At 41.9% G+C, this 12,462-nt stretch overlaps 1 protein-coding gene across 1 annotated transcript in view; it reads left to right on the top strand.

The window, feature by feature from the left end:
- The first annotated feature begins 1,485 nt into the window (after nucleotides 1-1,485).
- Nucleotides 1,486-12,462, top strand: part of suclg2 (succinate-CoA ligase GDP-forming subunit beta) — a 65,921-nt gene continuing 54,944 nt past the window's right edge. The window contains exon 1 of the mRNA XM_037489926.2: nucleotides 1,486-1,626. Within this exon, the coding sequence (XP_037345823.1) occupies nucleotides 1,543-1,626 (84 nt within the window). The 5' untranslated portion in view covers nucleotides 1,486-1,542. The remainder of the gene's footprint in view (nucleotides 1,627-12,462) is intronic.

Raw genomic sequence — 12,462 nt, 5'->3', positions numbered from 1 at the left:
AAAGATAACATTGTCTCTTATATGTAATTTTTGAATAATCATTTTTCTAAATCTGGCAAATAATACAAAAAGATGTAGCAGAGTAGTAAAATCTTCCACTCTTGAAATGCAATTGAGTAAAAATAGATCAGTACAGTTCTAGCAATCAATGTAGTTACCTCCCATAGCACATATCATAACAGTATATTATTCCGGCTCATGAAGTCAATCCTTAATTTTATATTTCAACACATTCATCTGGAAGAGTGAACAGCAACCTTTATTAAATATACTTTCCCACAAATATGAATGATTTTAATATACATGCATAATGTACACAGAACTTGTCGTGGCTGATGCTATTCAGTTACTTTTACACATTATAAATGTTCAAATAAATATTTAAATATGCAAACAACCTATTTCTGTAAAATTCCAAATGATCTCTAACATTATTATTTTTTTAAATGCACTATTTATTGTAAACTAACTAATTCGTTTTCTTATCTGAAAGCTGCAAACCTTTATCTAAGATGCAGCTCAACACGATATATGGTATAGTGTCCCAATACCAGTTTCATAAACATTGTGTTTTGGTTAGGCCTATATTCAAACCATAAACATGGGAATAAGGCACATCGTGATTGACGTACATGATAAGCATCCGCATCCTCTATTATTATTATTATGCAGCAATTTTGGGGTTGATACCATTTGTTATACAAAAAGTATAAAAAATATAAAAATATATAAAACAAGTTCCACAAAAATACTGCATTATGACATCATGAGACTTTAAGGAACAGGATAGAAAAAAGTCACGATGAGACACTATCTTTTGACATTTGGAGAGATCTGGCGCTTAAATGGCAGGCAGTTCCCTTTTGGAAATAGCTCAGTAACTTCCTTTTTTATAATAGGTCAACCTTATATAATATGGATGCTGTAGGTCTGTAGTTTATGAAGTAATGTCTAGGTTGTTAAGTGTTATGACATAACATTTCGTCCCTTTTGTTTCTTGGACTAGTTAGAGCACAGTGATCTTTGAACTACACATCAGCCAAGTTACTTACACAAGATGGCAACAATATTGTAGTGACAAAATCTGTCCACAGAGAAACCGATAGATGCATAAACCTCTAGAAATTTTAGAAGATATACTATTCCTCATGTCCATAAGGCCCACGAATGACCGTGACATGACCTTGATGCCCTCAATGATAGCTCATGATTTGGATATATATATATATACATACATATACACACAAATATATGTGACAAAAAAAACATGTAACATAAAAAAAAAAAATAATAATAGCGTTCTAATATAAAAGCGTGATGTGGTATCATTTTAAGTTTTGAATTTCTCATCGGATTGTGTTGGCTAACCTTGTATTTAAAACTCTTTTCCTGCTGCATTGTTGTTAAATATCAACCTAAATCAACACATGGGCGTGCGCACCTCGTAAGCCCCGCCCCTTGCCTGCCAGATGACCTATGAACGGCTCTGCGTTAGCTCACACACGCTCCCGACGTCATCTCTTTCTGGTCTTCCGTGTCAACATGGCGGCTTCCATGGCATCCCAGGCTGCAGCAAGAGGGCTGAGAACAGCGACCTCAAAGCGCTTCCTCCTGGACAAACTCAAGGTACTGTCCCAGCTCACGTTGCGGTCGCGGCGGGGCTCACGTCGCTCGGGGGGGTTTCCGCCCTCTTGGGTCCGTTGTCAGCTTCTCGAGGAGTTGTTTGTGGAGCTACCTGGCTAGCAGGTTAGCATCTCTGAGCAGAAAGGACTGACCGAGGTCGAAGTTGAACAGCGTGACTGTCCGATGTAACGACACTCTGCTCCCCCCCCCCCCCCCTCGTCACGTCACGTACCGACTGCTGTCCTTCAAATGAACACGAGCTTTCCCGAGGAAAACATTTAAGTTTACTCCTCACGAATGTTACAAAATTAGAAGTACAGCATGTAACTGTCACCGTTGGAATTGTGTGTGTGTGTGTGTGTGTGTGTGTGTGTGTGTGTGTGTGTGTGTTCGACGTGTGTGCACACGTGTTTCTTCAGTCTTTCCATTTAAGTAAATTTGAGCCGTTGGTTCATTATTATTATTATTACATAACTGCACATTAATGTCCTCTTAGGGGTAAAGACAACTATGGCGACATAGCTGAACGCTGATACTAGGACAAAGTTCTCCTAAATGCAGATAAGCTCACAGTCAAAAGGTCGACTCTCGCCCTTTGATCCTCCAGTGTGTGTTTGCGAGATGGCAGCAGAATTCATCCCATGCACACACTGGCGAATGATTACAGCGGTCCGTTGCATTGTCATCATTTTTGCAAACAAAGCGTCAGGCCTAATTATTGATTAACAACATGAAACAAAACTCTGCATGAGTCAAAGAAATGAATCTGAATTCAAAGACCCCTTTGATCTATAAGTCTGCATCGTGGATCTGGTGTGATTGGATTTGGGTCTGTATAAATGTTTGTAACTTCAGTGCAGATGTCCAGACTTAGAGGGTGGATTAGAAGCAGGGACTTGTTTATGCTGTAAACATTTGTTCCAGTCGGCGCAGTCTGTTTGGCACAGTGTTAGAAGTACAGTACGATCTCTGCATTTCATTTTTTTCCCTTGTCTGTTTTGCTTTGACAATTGGAACATCTTTTAACATCGAATGGAATATGTGTCTTCTTCTTGACAGCCGGTGTGTGCATGGAGCACATCTGTTAACATAAATTTCAGGATTTTTCATGGTGAATACCAAAAGATTAAAATAATTCTCCCGGTCAGAATGGGACAGCCACAGTATAAATGGTCTGTTCAGGAAATAACACCATACTTATTTTATCCCCTGAAACGCTAACATCCATTAAAGCACATAGAGTGGCAACAAACTCCAACGCCAGAGACAATGGATCAATGAGTGAGACAATCGGAGAGAGTCCACCGCAACAAATGCAACACTGCACCTTCTTTTTACGCCGTTATCAGATCTCTCATGCTGTAAAACCCAGTTCAAATCCCTATTCAGATGACCGAGTGAAAGCTGCTCTTTAGACAAACCAGGTTAGGTTGACAAGTCATTTCAGGTATCAAATTAAGACTTTGTATCTTAAAAGGAATACATGCAGAAATTATTAGGTCAGTGTAAAAGTTAAGTTATGTTGAATTAATCCTACATTTTAAACGTCTTTATTCATGAAATACTCTTACATCATCACATTTTAATAAATGTTTATGATATGAGTCATTATTTAGGGAATTGGTGGTATCAATTCCATATACCCACATATATAACATTTCAAATCTATCTGCTATATTTACGAGAAATAGCCTAGCGACACTCCTGTTTGTCGTTTCTACATGACACATTTGCAAATGTACAAATCTCACATTTACTGGTTGCTGTACCTCCCTTCTATTACCTCCACCTCTCTCTCTAGGGCCAGGGGATAAGAGTTATGATCAGGGATTCTCTCTGGTTTATAGCACATTATCGGAGCCTGAGCTGATTGACAGCTGGGTATCTGCAACAGAATCAAATCAGCTTTGACAATATGTCAGCTAAGCCGAGGAATTCAATTTGCTATGATTTGTCAACAACAATGCAAAGGACATCCCAATATTTAGACGGCTCGGCTCCAGGATGCTCTTAATCTTAAATCTTGAAGTGGAAGTTCCCCCCCCCCTCCCACCCTCTCTCTCTCTCTCTCATGAATCCCATCTCCTGAATTCCTGTCTGCTCTGTGAGATAATCCTCTAGCTGTTTTTCACTGTCGCTGCACACTGGTGAATTTGTAAACGCTTGCTAAGTTTCTGCTTTTCGCCAAAGGTGCTCCTGCTTTGCAACAACCCGACAGTGTCGAGAGCCCAGCGTGGTTTGAAGGGAACACACTGGGACGAGAGGTGGCTCAATGGGACTCTGCTGAATATCTTACCGAAGGGAGGGGGGGGGGAGGGGCGGAGGCCCCCCTCCGCTTGCAACGGCTTCTTTTGCCGGAACATCAAACGACGGGCGGCTTCCCCATCTGTCTCAGCAAGAACACATTTACATTTCCTCCCCGCAAGGAATACTGGAGGACGAAGTTGGCTCTAACTGGATTTGAATAACGCTTCGCCAAGGTTAATAGCCATTTCGGTAGCCGGTGAGGTGCTTAGGCTTTTTCAATAATTTAGAAGGGCTGCAGTCATTAGGAGACGTTTGCAGCCCTACGAATAGGGGAACGCACTCCTATTAGCTTAACTTGCGCCGCTGTTGGAGTGCCGATAATGAGGGGAGAAGTGGGAGTGAAGCCGAAAATGAGTTGACAACATGCGTAAACAAACACCCGAGATCACCGACAACCGCAATTCATGCACTGCAGTATGTTGAAGATTACGTTCAGCTGCCAAAACGGCTCATCCATCATCTTTTAAAATGAGGCCTTCAAACTAATCATAAGTGTGATTTGGATTTCATAATTGAGTTTGCCTAGGGCCCTGTGAATGTATTGTAATTTTTAAGAAGTTGCCCTCACCAATGTGTGAGTAAATTCCCTGCAAACTGTCTGCAGTTGTAGTTCTCGACTGATGCTCGCCACGGAAATAAAAGTGCAAAAGTATGACATCTTAGACATCAATTGGCCAAGGCACGCGATGGAGCTCTTGTAGCGCCGACTGTTGCAAATGTCGTGTTGGCCATTTTTAGATGTAGCTGCAGGTTATATTCCTGCAGCCAAGGTCGCGCATGTGCACTTGATTGTAAATCATCACTGCGAACTTTGACGTAGTTGCATGGCCTTCTTCTCATGACTGCGTTATCTGCCCCTTTTGACTCCAGCACCCTTTTGAGTGTGACTGTGTACCCATCTCTTATTAGCTATGCTAATTACCGAAATCCCTCTCCGTGGAGACACAACAGTCAGGTTTTCCTTTCTTAAGCCTGTCTACAGCAGATTAGACCTGCCCTGCCTAAAGACCTGCCAATGATGCAAATCTGTCTCCCTGATCTAAATCCTGGAGCCACGCGCCGCTGCTCTCGCTCCCGTCTCTGCACCTCTGTTCCGTTACCGGCTCTCTAACAGGCACGTGTCATCTTTCTCTCCGTGCTCTAATTCAGAAGGGTTGGGGAAACACTGGCTTTGAAGAGGGAGACGACATGGATGTTGCACTATATATATATATATATATATATATAATGACTCACTCACAGTGCTGTTGGTGCCGGTTGTATCCAATAATTTGCTGGTCATCTGCAGCGTTTTGCAGCCTTCTGTGTTTCCTCCATAGTGTAAGCCAGCCACCGTGTTATGATGATCTCAACATATTTCTACGGCGGGGGGGGGGGGGGGCAGTGTACCGGCATTTGAACAGGCACAGGTGTTGTTTGACCTCTTTGACTTTTACTGAGATGAACACCAATATGTTTTGTTTTGAGACACAAACACACACATTTTAGCATTCGTACAGGGATGAGGGAGACACAATACTCTTTTCATTTCATAACTGCAAAACTGAGCCATGTGGTTATTGTGGAGAAATTAGGAAGCGCAACAAATGCCAAATCTCTCCATGAGGTCCACGCCTCTGCTGAGCGGCACTGGGCCAACAGCGTCGCCACTTTGTATGTTCAAGCTCTTCGTGGGGTCAAGATGTAAAGGTCACTTTTTTTTTTTTCAAAACCAAAGTGGATTTGCGGATGTTTTCCCCAGATATTCTTTTTTTTTGGGGGGGGGGGTCAGGTTGTTCACTGAGATGACTGAATGAAGCAATCAAGAGGTATAATCTTCCCAAACCATACTTCGGTCTTTGCATCCTTTTGATTCTCACTTGGAGAAAATAATTTCCCTTTACATTGTTAAGTGTGAAAAAGGTAGAATCATGTTGTGATTCATTGTCCCTTTTTAAACTTTTTAGCATCTTTAATATAATACTGTTGTGGAAAAAAGAAAATTGCCTCAAGTGCATAATATGAATGCATTTCATCTGAAAGCATTATTCTGCTGTCAAACCGAATGGCCAAGTGGCCTTAGGTTAACCAGTAATCCCTCCGCACGGTCTTTGCCAGCGATACCCATCCAAATCTACGGCGCCGAGGACCGAGAGAGTAACTAACTGCCATCAATACTAATTAAATGGAGAACAGGTTAGTTGGCCCTCCGAATTAGCCCCCTAATGCTTCATGAGGCGTGCTCTTGTTACGAGACCGGCTTTCAGTGGAAAATGTGCCTCTGATTCACATTGGCCTGCTTGTGCAGAAAAATCCACATCAACTGTGCTCCTTTGCGTCCTCCATTCCCATTTCTTCCCCCTATGCTACTGCTTGTCTAAACACGAGTTGCGGCCTGTACGAGTTGCGACAAAGTAGAAAACTGCCACATTATTAGCAAATCGATCCTCCCGCAATGAGTATGACGATGATTTTGATCGTCCTCTGAGCTCTTTCTTTTGTAGACCCTATAAAGTTCCCCTTTTCTATCCTTCCCGGATGGTAGGCTAAATGGATGTGGAAAAAGACACGGGTTCCTAACCTGAATGGGAACAAATCAATTACATGGAGTCGGTGAACTGGCCATCTGTTAATTTCCTAAACATTTGATAATGCCCCTTAAGGAGCATTCTGGTTAATTAACTCTGCAGTCATTTTTCGTCACTAATAATGCTTTGTCATTTCAAAGGGGTTAGGGTCTGGCCATGACAAGTAATGAGGATTTTAACCTCAGCAGACATCTGGGGATACTACTGTGTAATGTGTAATAGGAAATGGTCAAAGCTGCAGTGGTTCAGTGGCTGGTTCAGACCAAAATGCACTGCTTTGTGTCAGCTCTATCTGATCAAGTGCTTCCATTATAGTTCCTTTTCACACAAAAAGATCCCATTATTGTTTAAAAGGGTTTAATGTGTACTGGAAAAATATAATAAGATACTGCCACACCTCACTAAACAGTTTCCTTTTAAGAAAGAAAACAAACTAAAGACCCGGGTGTATAGAAAATGCATTAAAAAAAAACCCAACCATGCTGCTTCCTGGACCCTCTGCACATCAAGCATTTCTCTTGTTATGCCGCCAACTCTGAGGCTGCACTTCACAAACAATACTTTATACAATACATAACCTCCTGGAAACCTCAACCCATCACCTAGTTATAGTTATTATTATACCGTATTGTTCTACTCGTGGACTTTAAATCTTAATACAAGAAGATATTCATCATTGTTAATGGGATCTTGTTTGTATTTGGTTAGATACAAAGTTTAATTAACTTACAATTGATCCATGTATTTCTGCTTACTACATTTAATTAAAGACCAGATGACGATTATTATGGTTGAGCTGTATTACTTTACAACTACGAGCAAATTGTTCCTTATGTGTATTTAAAAACACGACATTGGTTAGCAAGGTCACGTAGCTTAAGCATTTTTATAAAGTAAGATGTTATATATTATTATAAGTAGGTATTTGAGTGAATTCTATTGCTTACATTTGTGAACTCCCGCTTCCCCGGCTGCTGCCCACCTGTCTCCATCCGGAATAAAAATCAAATATGCATCGGCCCGCAACGCATCATGGGATATGCTTGGCCGCAAATCGGCCACAAAAGCCCACGGAATGGGAGAGCCCAGTCGCGTCCGAAGTAATACACGCGGTGAGCGGATGCAGCCTCGGGAGACACCGCTCGTCTGTGTGCCGGTTCAACATTTCACTGAATGCCTTCCGCAGTCTATCCACAAGTTGTTAAGCCACTTCCCTTTGGAACAAAGTTGTGGGCTGAGTTGTCTTCTCTGATCTCCAATGTCTTTTGTGATGCTTGAGCCTCAGAAGCTAAAGAAGCGCTTCTAGGCATCGATCCTTGCCTGACGCATTGAGTGTCCCCTTTTGTCCAGCCAAAGGGACTGGTTAATGATGATGATGACGCTTAAGGTATACTCTGAATACCCATTGTTGTTTGCTTTCTTAATGAAGCTCTACATAAGGCTTTATCTTCACGCATAAATAACTCTTCACATAATCCATAAACTTGTATCATTTATAAACTCCATGGGGTCATTCTTTCTTTTATTGTTATCCCGAGGAGACGTGAGTGAGGGGGGGGGGCTCTGGTCCAGGTGTCCTATAAGGTATTGATTGGCCCATGCAGGAGAAATCACTTTGCATGCGTCTTTCACATCATCAATCTGAGCCGTCGTCCTAACCTCTCCGGTACGTAGTTTATTCAGCGGAGCGCAGCTCAAAGAAAACGGACCGGACTGTAACCGTTTGCATACGCGTCGTTAGAGCCGCACGTAATGGCTTTTTTTTATTTGTTATCTTCTAGCTCAAATAAATGTATTGATGTCTATATAAGGACGGTAAGTGGTGATACATGCACACAGTGATGTCTTTAAATGTCCTGTTTTGTCAAACTAAATGTAATCATTGCCGTTATCTTGTCATCTTATGTGTAACGATTAGACTTTCTTTTAATTGGCGTAATATGTGCATTTAATGGCATTAATAAAAGGCAGCGCGGGTCTGGATGGTTGGAACCACCGTTGGATAAATAGCCCGTTTTCAGAGATAATTTCCCGTCTGTGTTATCAACTGTCTCCCTCCCTGCCGTCCGGATCCGGCCAGGCTTCACTTCCAGAAACAAATGCGTCCTTTGACCCCTTTTTCATTTTTGAGTGGCGGATTAACGGGCAGCGCGGCATCGACTGGCTGCTGTTTATGGGCCTGATCAAAGGTGATTGCCCGCTTCCCCTGTAAATTAATTCTTATGGCCCTAATAAATTTCCGGGGGGGGCAGAACTAGCGTGTCAGACGTTGACTTTTTGACATTGTTCCTCTATCCTCCATAGTGATGACGACAAGGGCTTTCATCTAGCCCTGGGTTATTGACTCCTCGAGTTTAACAGAAGGGGCGAACGGCAGTGGAAGCGGCCCCGCATGTCTGGAAATGACTTTGGCAAGTGTCACGATCAGACGTCTTCCCCCCCCCCCCCCACACACACTCCGATGGCACTTCTCACGACAAGTTCGGCGTGACATTGTGCATGTGGTTCTCGACCAAACATGAGGCCGCGCACTCGTGTGCCTCTCAGGAGAAGTCCTGATGTTTCACGCCGCGTTGCCCCAATAGCACATGCACCAGCTGAAGAGGTGTTTGGGGAGGAGCGCCGACCACGCCGTGATTTTGTCCTTCAGTGGCTCTGCAATCTGATGCAGCTGCTGCCGTGTGTGTGTGTGTGTGTGTGTGTGTGTGTGTGTGTGTGTGTGTGTGTGTGTGTGTGTGTGTGTGTGTGTGTGTGTGTGTGTGTGTGTGTGTGTGTGTGCGCGTGCGTGTGCGTGCGTGTGCGCGTGAGGGCACAGCCCCTCTGTGGGCTCTGTAGAGCCCAGTGGTGACATACTTTATTCAATGCGGGGGAATGTTTCAAAAGGCTTTTATTTCTCTTTTTTTATTTTATTTTTTATAAATTGCGTTTAGTTTAGTGTTTTGCACTTTTTTTTTTTTCCCACCAGAGTTTGTGGTCAGATCTGCTTATGATGCAGGTTTTCTTATTTTACTTTTCTTAAGGGTTTCAATTGTTTCCTGAATCTTTTTGCGAAAAGAGATCGTCTCAAAAGAGTTATGGATCGTGGAAGACTTGCTACTGATTTAAAAAAAAAAAACAAAAACAAATGCGCACATTTTTTTTTGGTTGTAATTTTTTGACTGGTACTGTAGGTTGCTTTAATATAATATATATTTATTTGTGTGTGTGTGAGAGACCTAATCAAAGCCCAGTTAGGTTTTGACTGAGGGCAGGACTTTTGTTGTTAGGGAAATTTTGTTTAAAGCCCAAATGAGAAAAAAAAGCGTTGGTAACCGCTCCAGCCGAAGTGTATTAGCGTGACATTTTGTGATCACTCTGAATGTCAAGACTCCTGCTGCCTACTGAAGGAAAAGTGCTTTCACAGAATATGTTCTTCCTCATCATGACTCCTCTTTCTCCTCTGCCTCATTGGAATTTAGATGCAGAGCTTATTGCTTCTTGCTCCGAATGCTGATGCGGTTGCAAGGGTGTAAAACATAGTAGAGAATCTGACCGGGCTGTTACATTAATACTACACGTCTTCATGGGTTTAGTGATGTCATGTTTTTACCTGGTGGAGATTCATGTGCCCATAAAGGCTGCTTATGGATTCATTTCTAATGTGAACGCTTGCATTTGCAATTTGCACCTGGCAGTTTCTTTCTATTTGGGCAGTATGTCATTCATGTTACAGTAAAACCCTGTTGTTATTCATATACAGCGGCCGGCTCCTAAAACGGGCATGTTGGCTCGTTCCTCATCATCTCCATATATTAATAGAGAATATAGTTGTTCATCATTGTCACCGATCCGACTCCCTCTCTCTCTCGCCGCTGCGCCCCACTTCCCGTCACTCGCATGCACTCATGAGAAAAGTCTTGAGTGCTTTTGTGTGTAGAGGAGATCGCTGTGAATATTTATGCCATCCAGGGCCCATTTCAGAGCGCACAACTTTGTTTGTGCTGTATTGTGTCTTCACTGCACATCCCATGTTGTGTGTGTATTAAGAGCAAGTAGAGCAGTATTGATGTATAAAGGATGGTCTCCAGAGTGCTGATGATAATTACTGTAGAGGGGGGGGGGGGTCTCCGAGGACTGCAGGCCAGCTGTGCACCTGCCTTGCTGCGATACTGCCTTTTGCCACTTAGTGCACTGCTTTCTTGTAGACTGGAGCACAGATGAAGAACTTGCATTATTTCTTGTTAAATCCTCGGCTGTGTAATCCCCTCACTATCTGATCACATTGAGCACTACAAGGGTTGACTGATAGCACATGCTCATGATTAGTTGAAGGGGCGAAGGGGATTCAGGAGTGATCTTTTTATGATATCCAAAAGGCACATTGGTATAATCCATATTAAATTACTTTCATTAACTTTGTATCATGGAATCAGTGTTCCTTTTCAGCAAGTATCTTCTGGGCCTTCTTAATTTAACAGGAGTTGATCTGAATTAACATAAAGGGACATATGAAAATGTAAATATGTATTTCTTCAGACTTTTCTCATTCAGATAGAAACCAAGCGTTTACTATATCATCAAACGATGTGAAATCTGCTATGTGGCGACTGAAAAACTGGCCATTTAACCAGAGTAGAATCCAACATTGTTATAGCCATCTAGCGGTTATTAAACTGTTATAAACTGTTCGCTTTACTTGACGGTTGCTATGAGCTGCTTACTGAAATATTCCAAAATAAGAGAAAGCACATGTGATGGCAGAGTTCTCTGTACCTGCAGAGGGATGTCATTCTACCAAATTCCTATTTAATGAGATGTACATGTGATGGAAGACTGTGCTGCTGAATGCAGCTTAGGGTTCGACGTTCCCGCCCTTTACGACCACCCGCACCTTATCCTCGACAACGCTCCACAACCAGAGACTTTCTAACACCGTCGTTTGTCATTTTTATGACAATATTACTTCAACTGCCAGGGAGAGGTCTTTTTTTCTTTTTCATGGACGCCTGAAATATCTCCTCCCACTTTGCATCTTCACAGAACATCCGTACTTTCAATGATTTCTTCCTTGGAGGGTGACGTCCTCTAGAGAAGCGTCACGTTGGGTTGTTTCATGGGTTAAGTTCTATTTTTATAAATAATGAGCGTGTCTTATAGACCATGTTGTCAAGTAAAGCAAGAATGCCGCCAGCTTTCTTATTCAAGGCGTTTACATTTGGAAGTTGTCGTGCCAGATGTGCACCGCACGCAGGTTGTATATCGGGTTGCCATGACAGATGCTAGCAGCTGCAGTAATACCAAGCCTCACTTTTTAATTGTGATGAATCATTTTATTACTACTCAAGTTGTCAAGAATACGTGACCATGTCGTCAACAACCAAATTGTAAATCACCATAATCATCAGACCACAGTGAAGAATGCAATGTTGACAAAGGCGTGTAAATCCTATTTATGTGATGTTTGTCATTTTTCATCAGTCAGTGTCTCCATTGGAGTTTTCCCTAACATTAGTCAACAGTTTAAACATTTCCAATAGACAGTACATTATATTAACTTAATTAATTACATTTTTGCTTGAATATTATTAAAATCCATGTTTTTTTTTTGCTTTCCATCTCGAAATATGACCTCAACATTCAAAAAATAAAGTTAGCAATTTTATGCACTTTGAACATTGTAATTAAAGACGTGCCTCTATTATGCTGATTAAAAATGTTCAGACAGAGTTATCGTTCTAGTTATCATGGAATATTAAACATCATCAAGTCTAGTGTGGCAAATTTGCTTTGATTTGTTAGCTAGGGAGCTCAATTTTTCACGTGGAACATTAAGCTTTGATACTCACAATATTAATTAACAGCAAGGGCCTGGAAAATATGAATGTAACAACATTAAAACATGATGATATTACAACATTTAGGGGACAATTGCAAATTTAGAGGTGACAGTAAAATATATCTTAGTTACGCTGTACCTTTTTTATCC

Source organism: Pungitius pungitius, chromosome 8, assembly GCF_949316345.1.
Source record: "Pungitius pungitius chromosome 8, fPunPun2.1, whole genome shotgun sequence".
Lineage (NCBI taxonomy): Eukaryota > Metazoa > Chordata > Actinopteri > Perciformes > Gasterosteidae > Pungitius > Pungitius pungitius.
The sequence above is the reverse complement of the archived record's forward strand: the minus strand, read 5'-3'. Positions and strand labels throughout refer to the sequence as shown.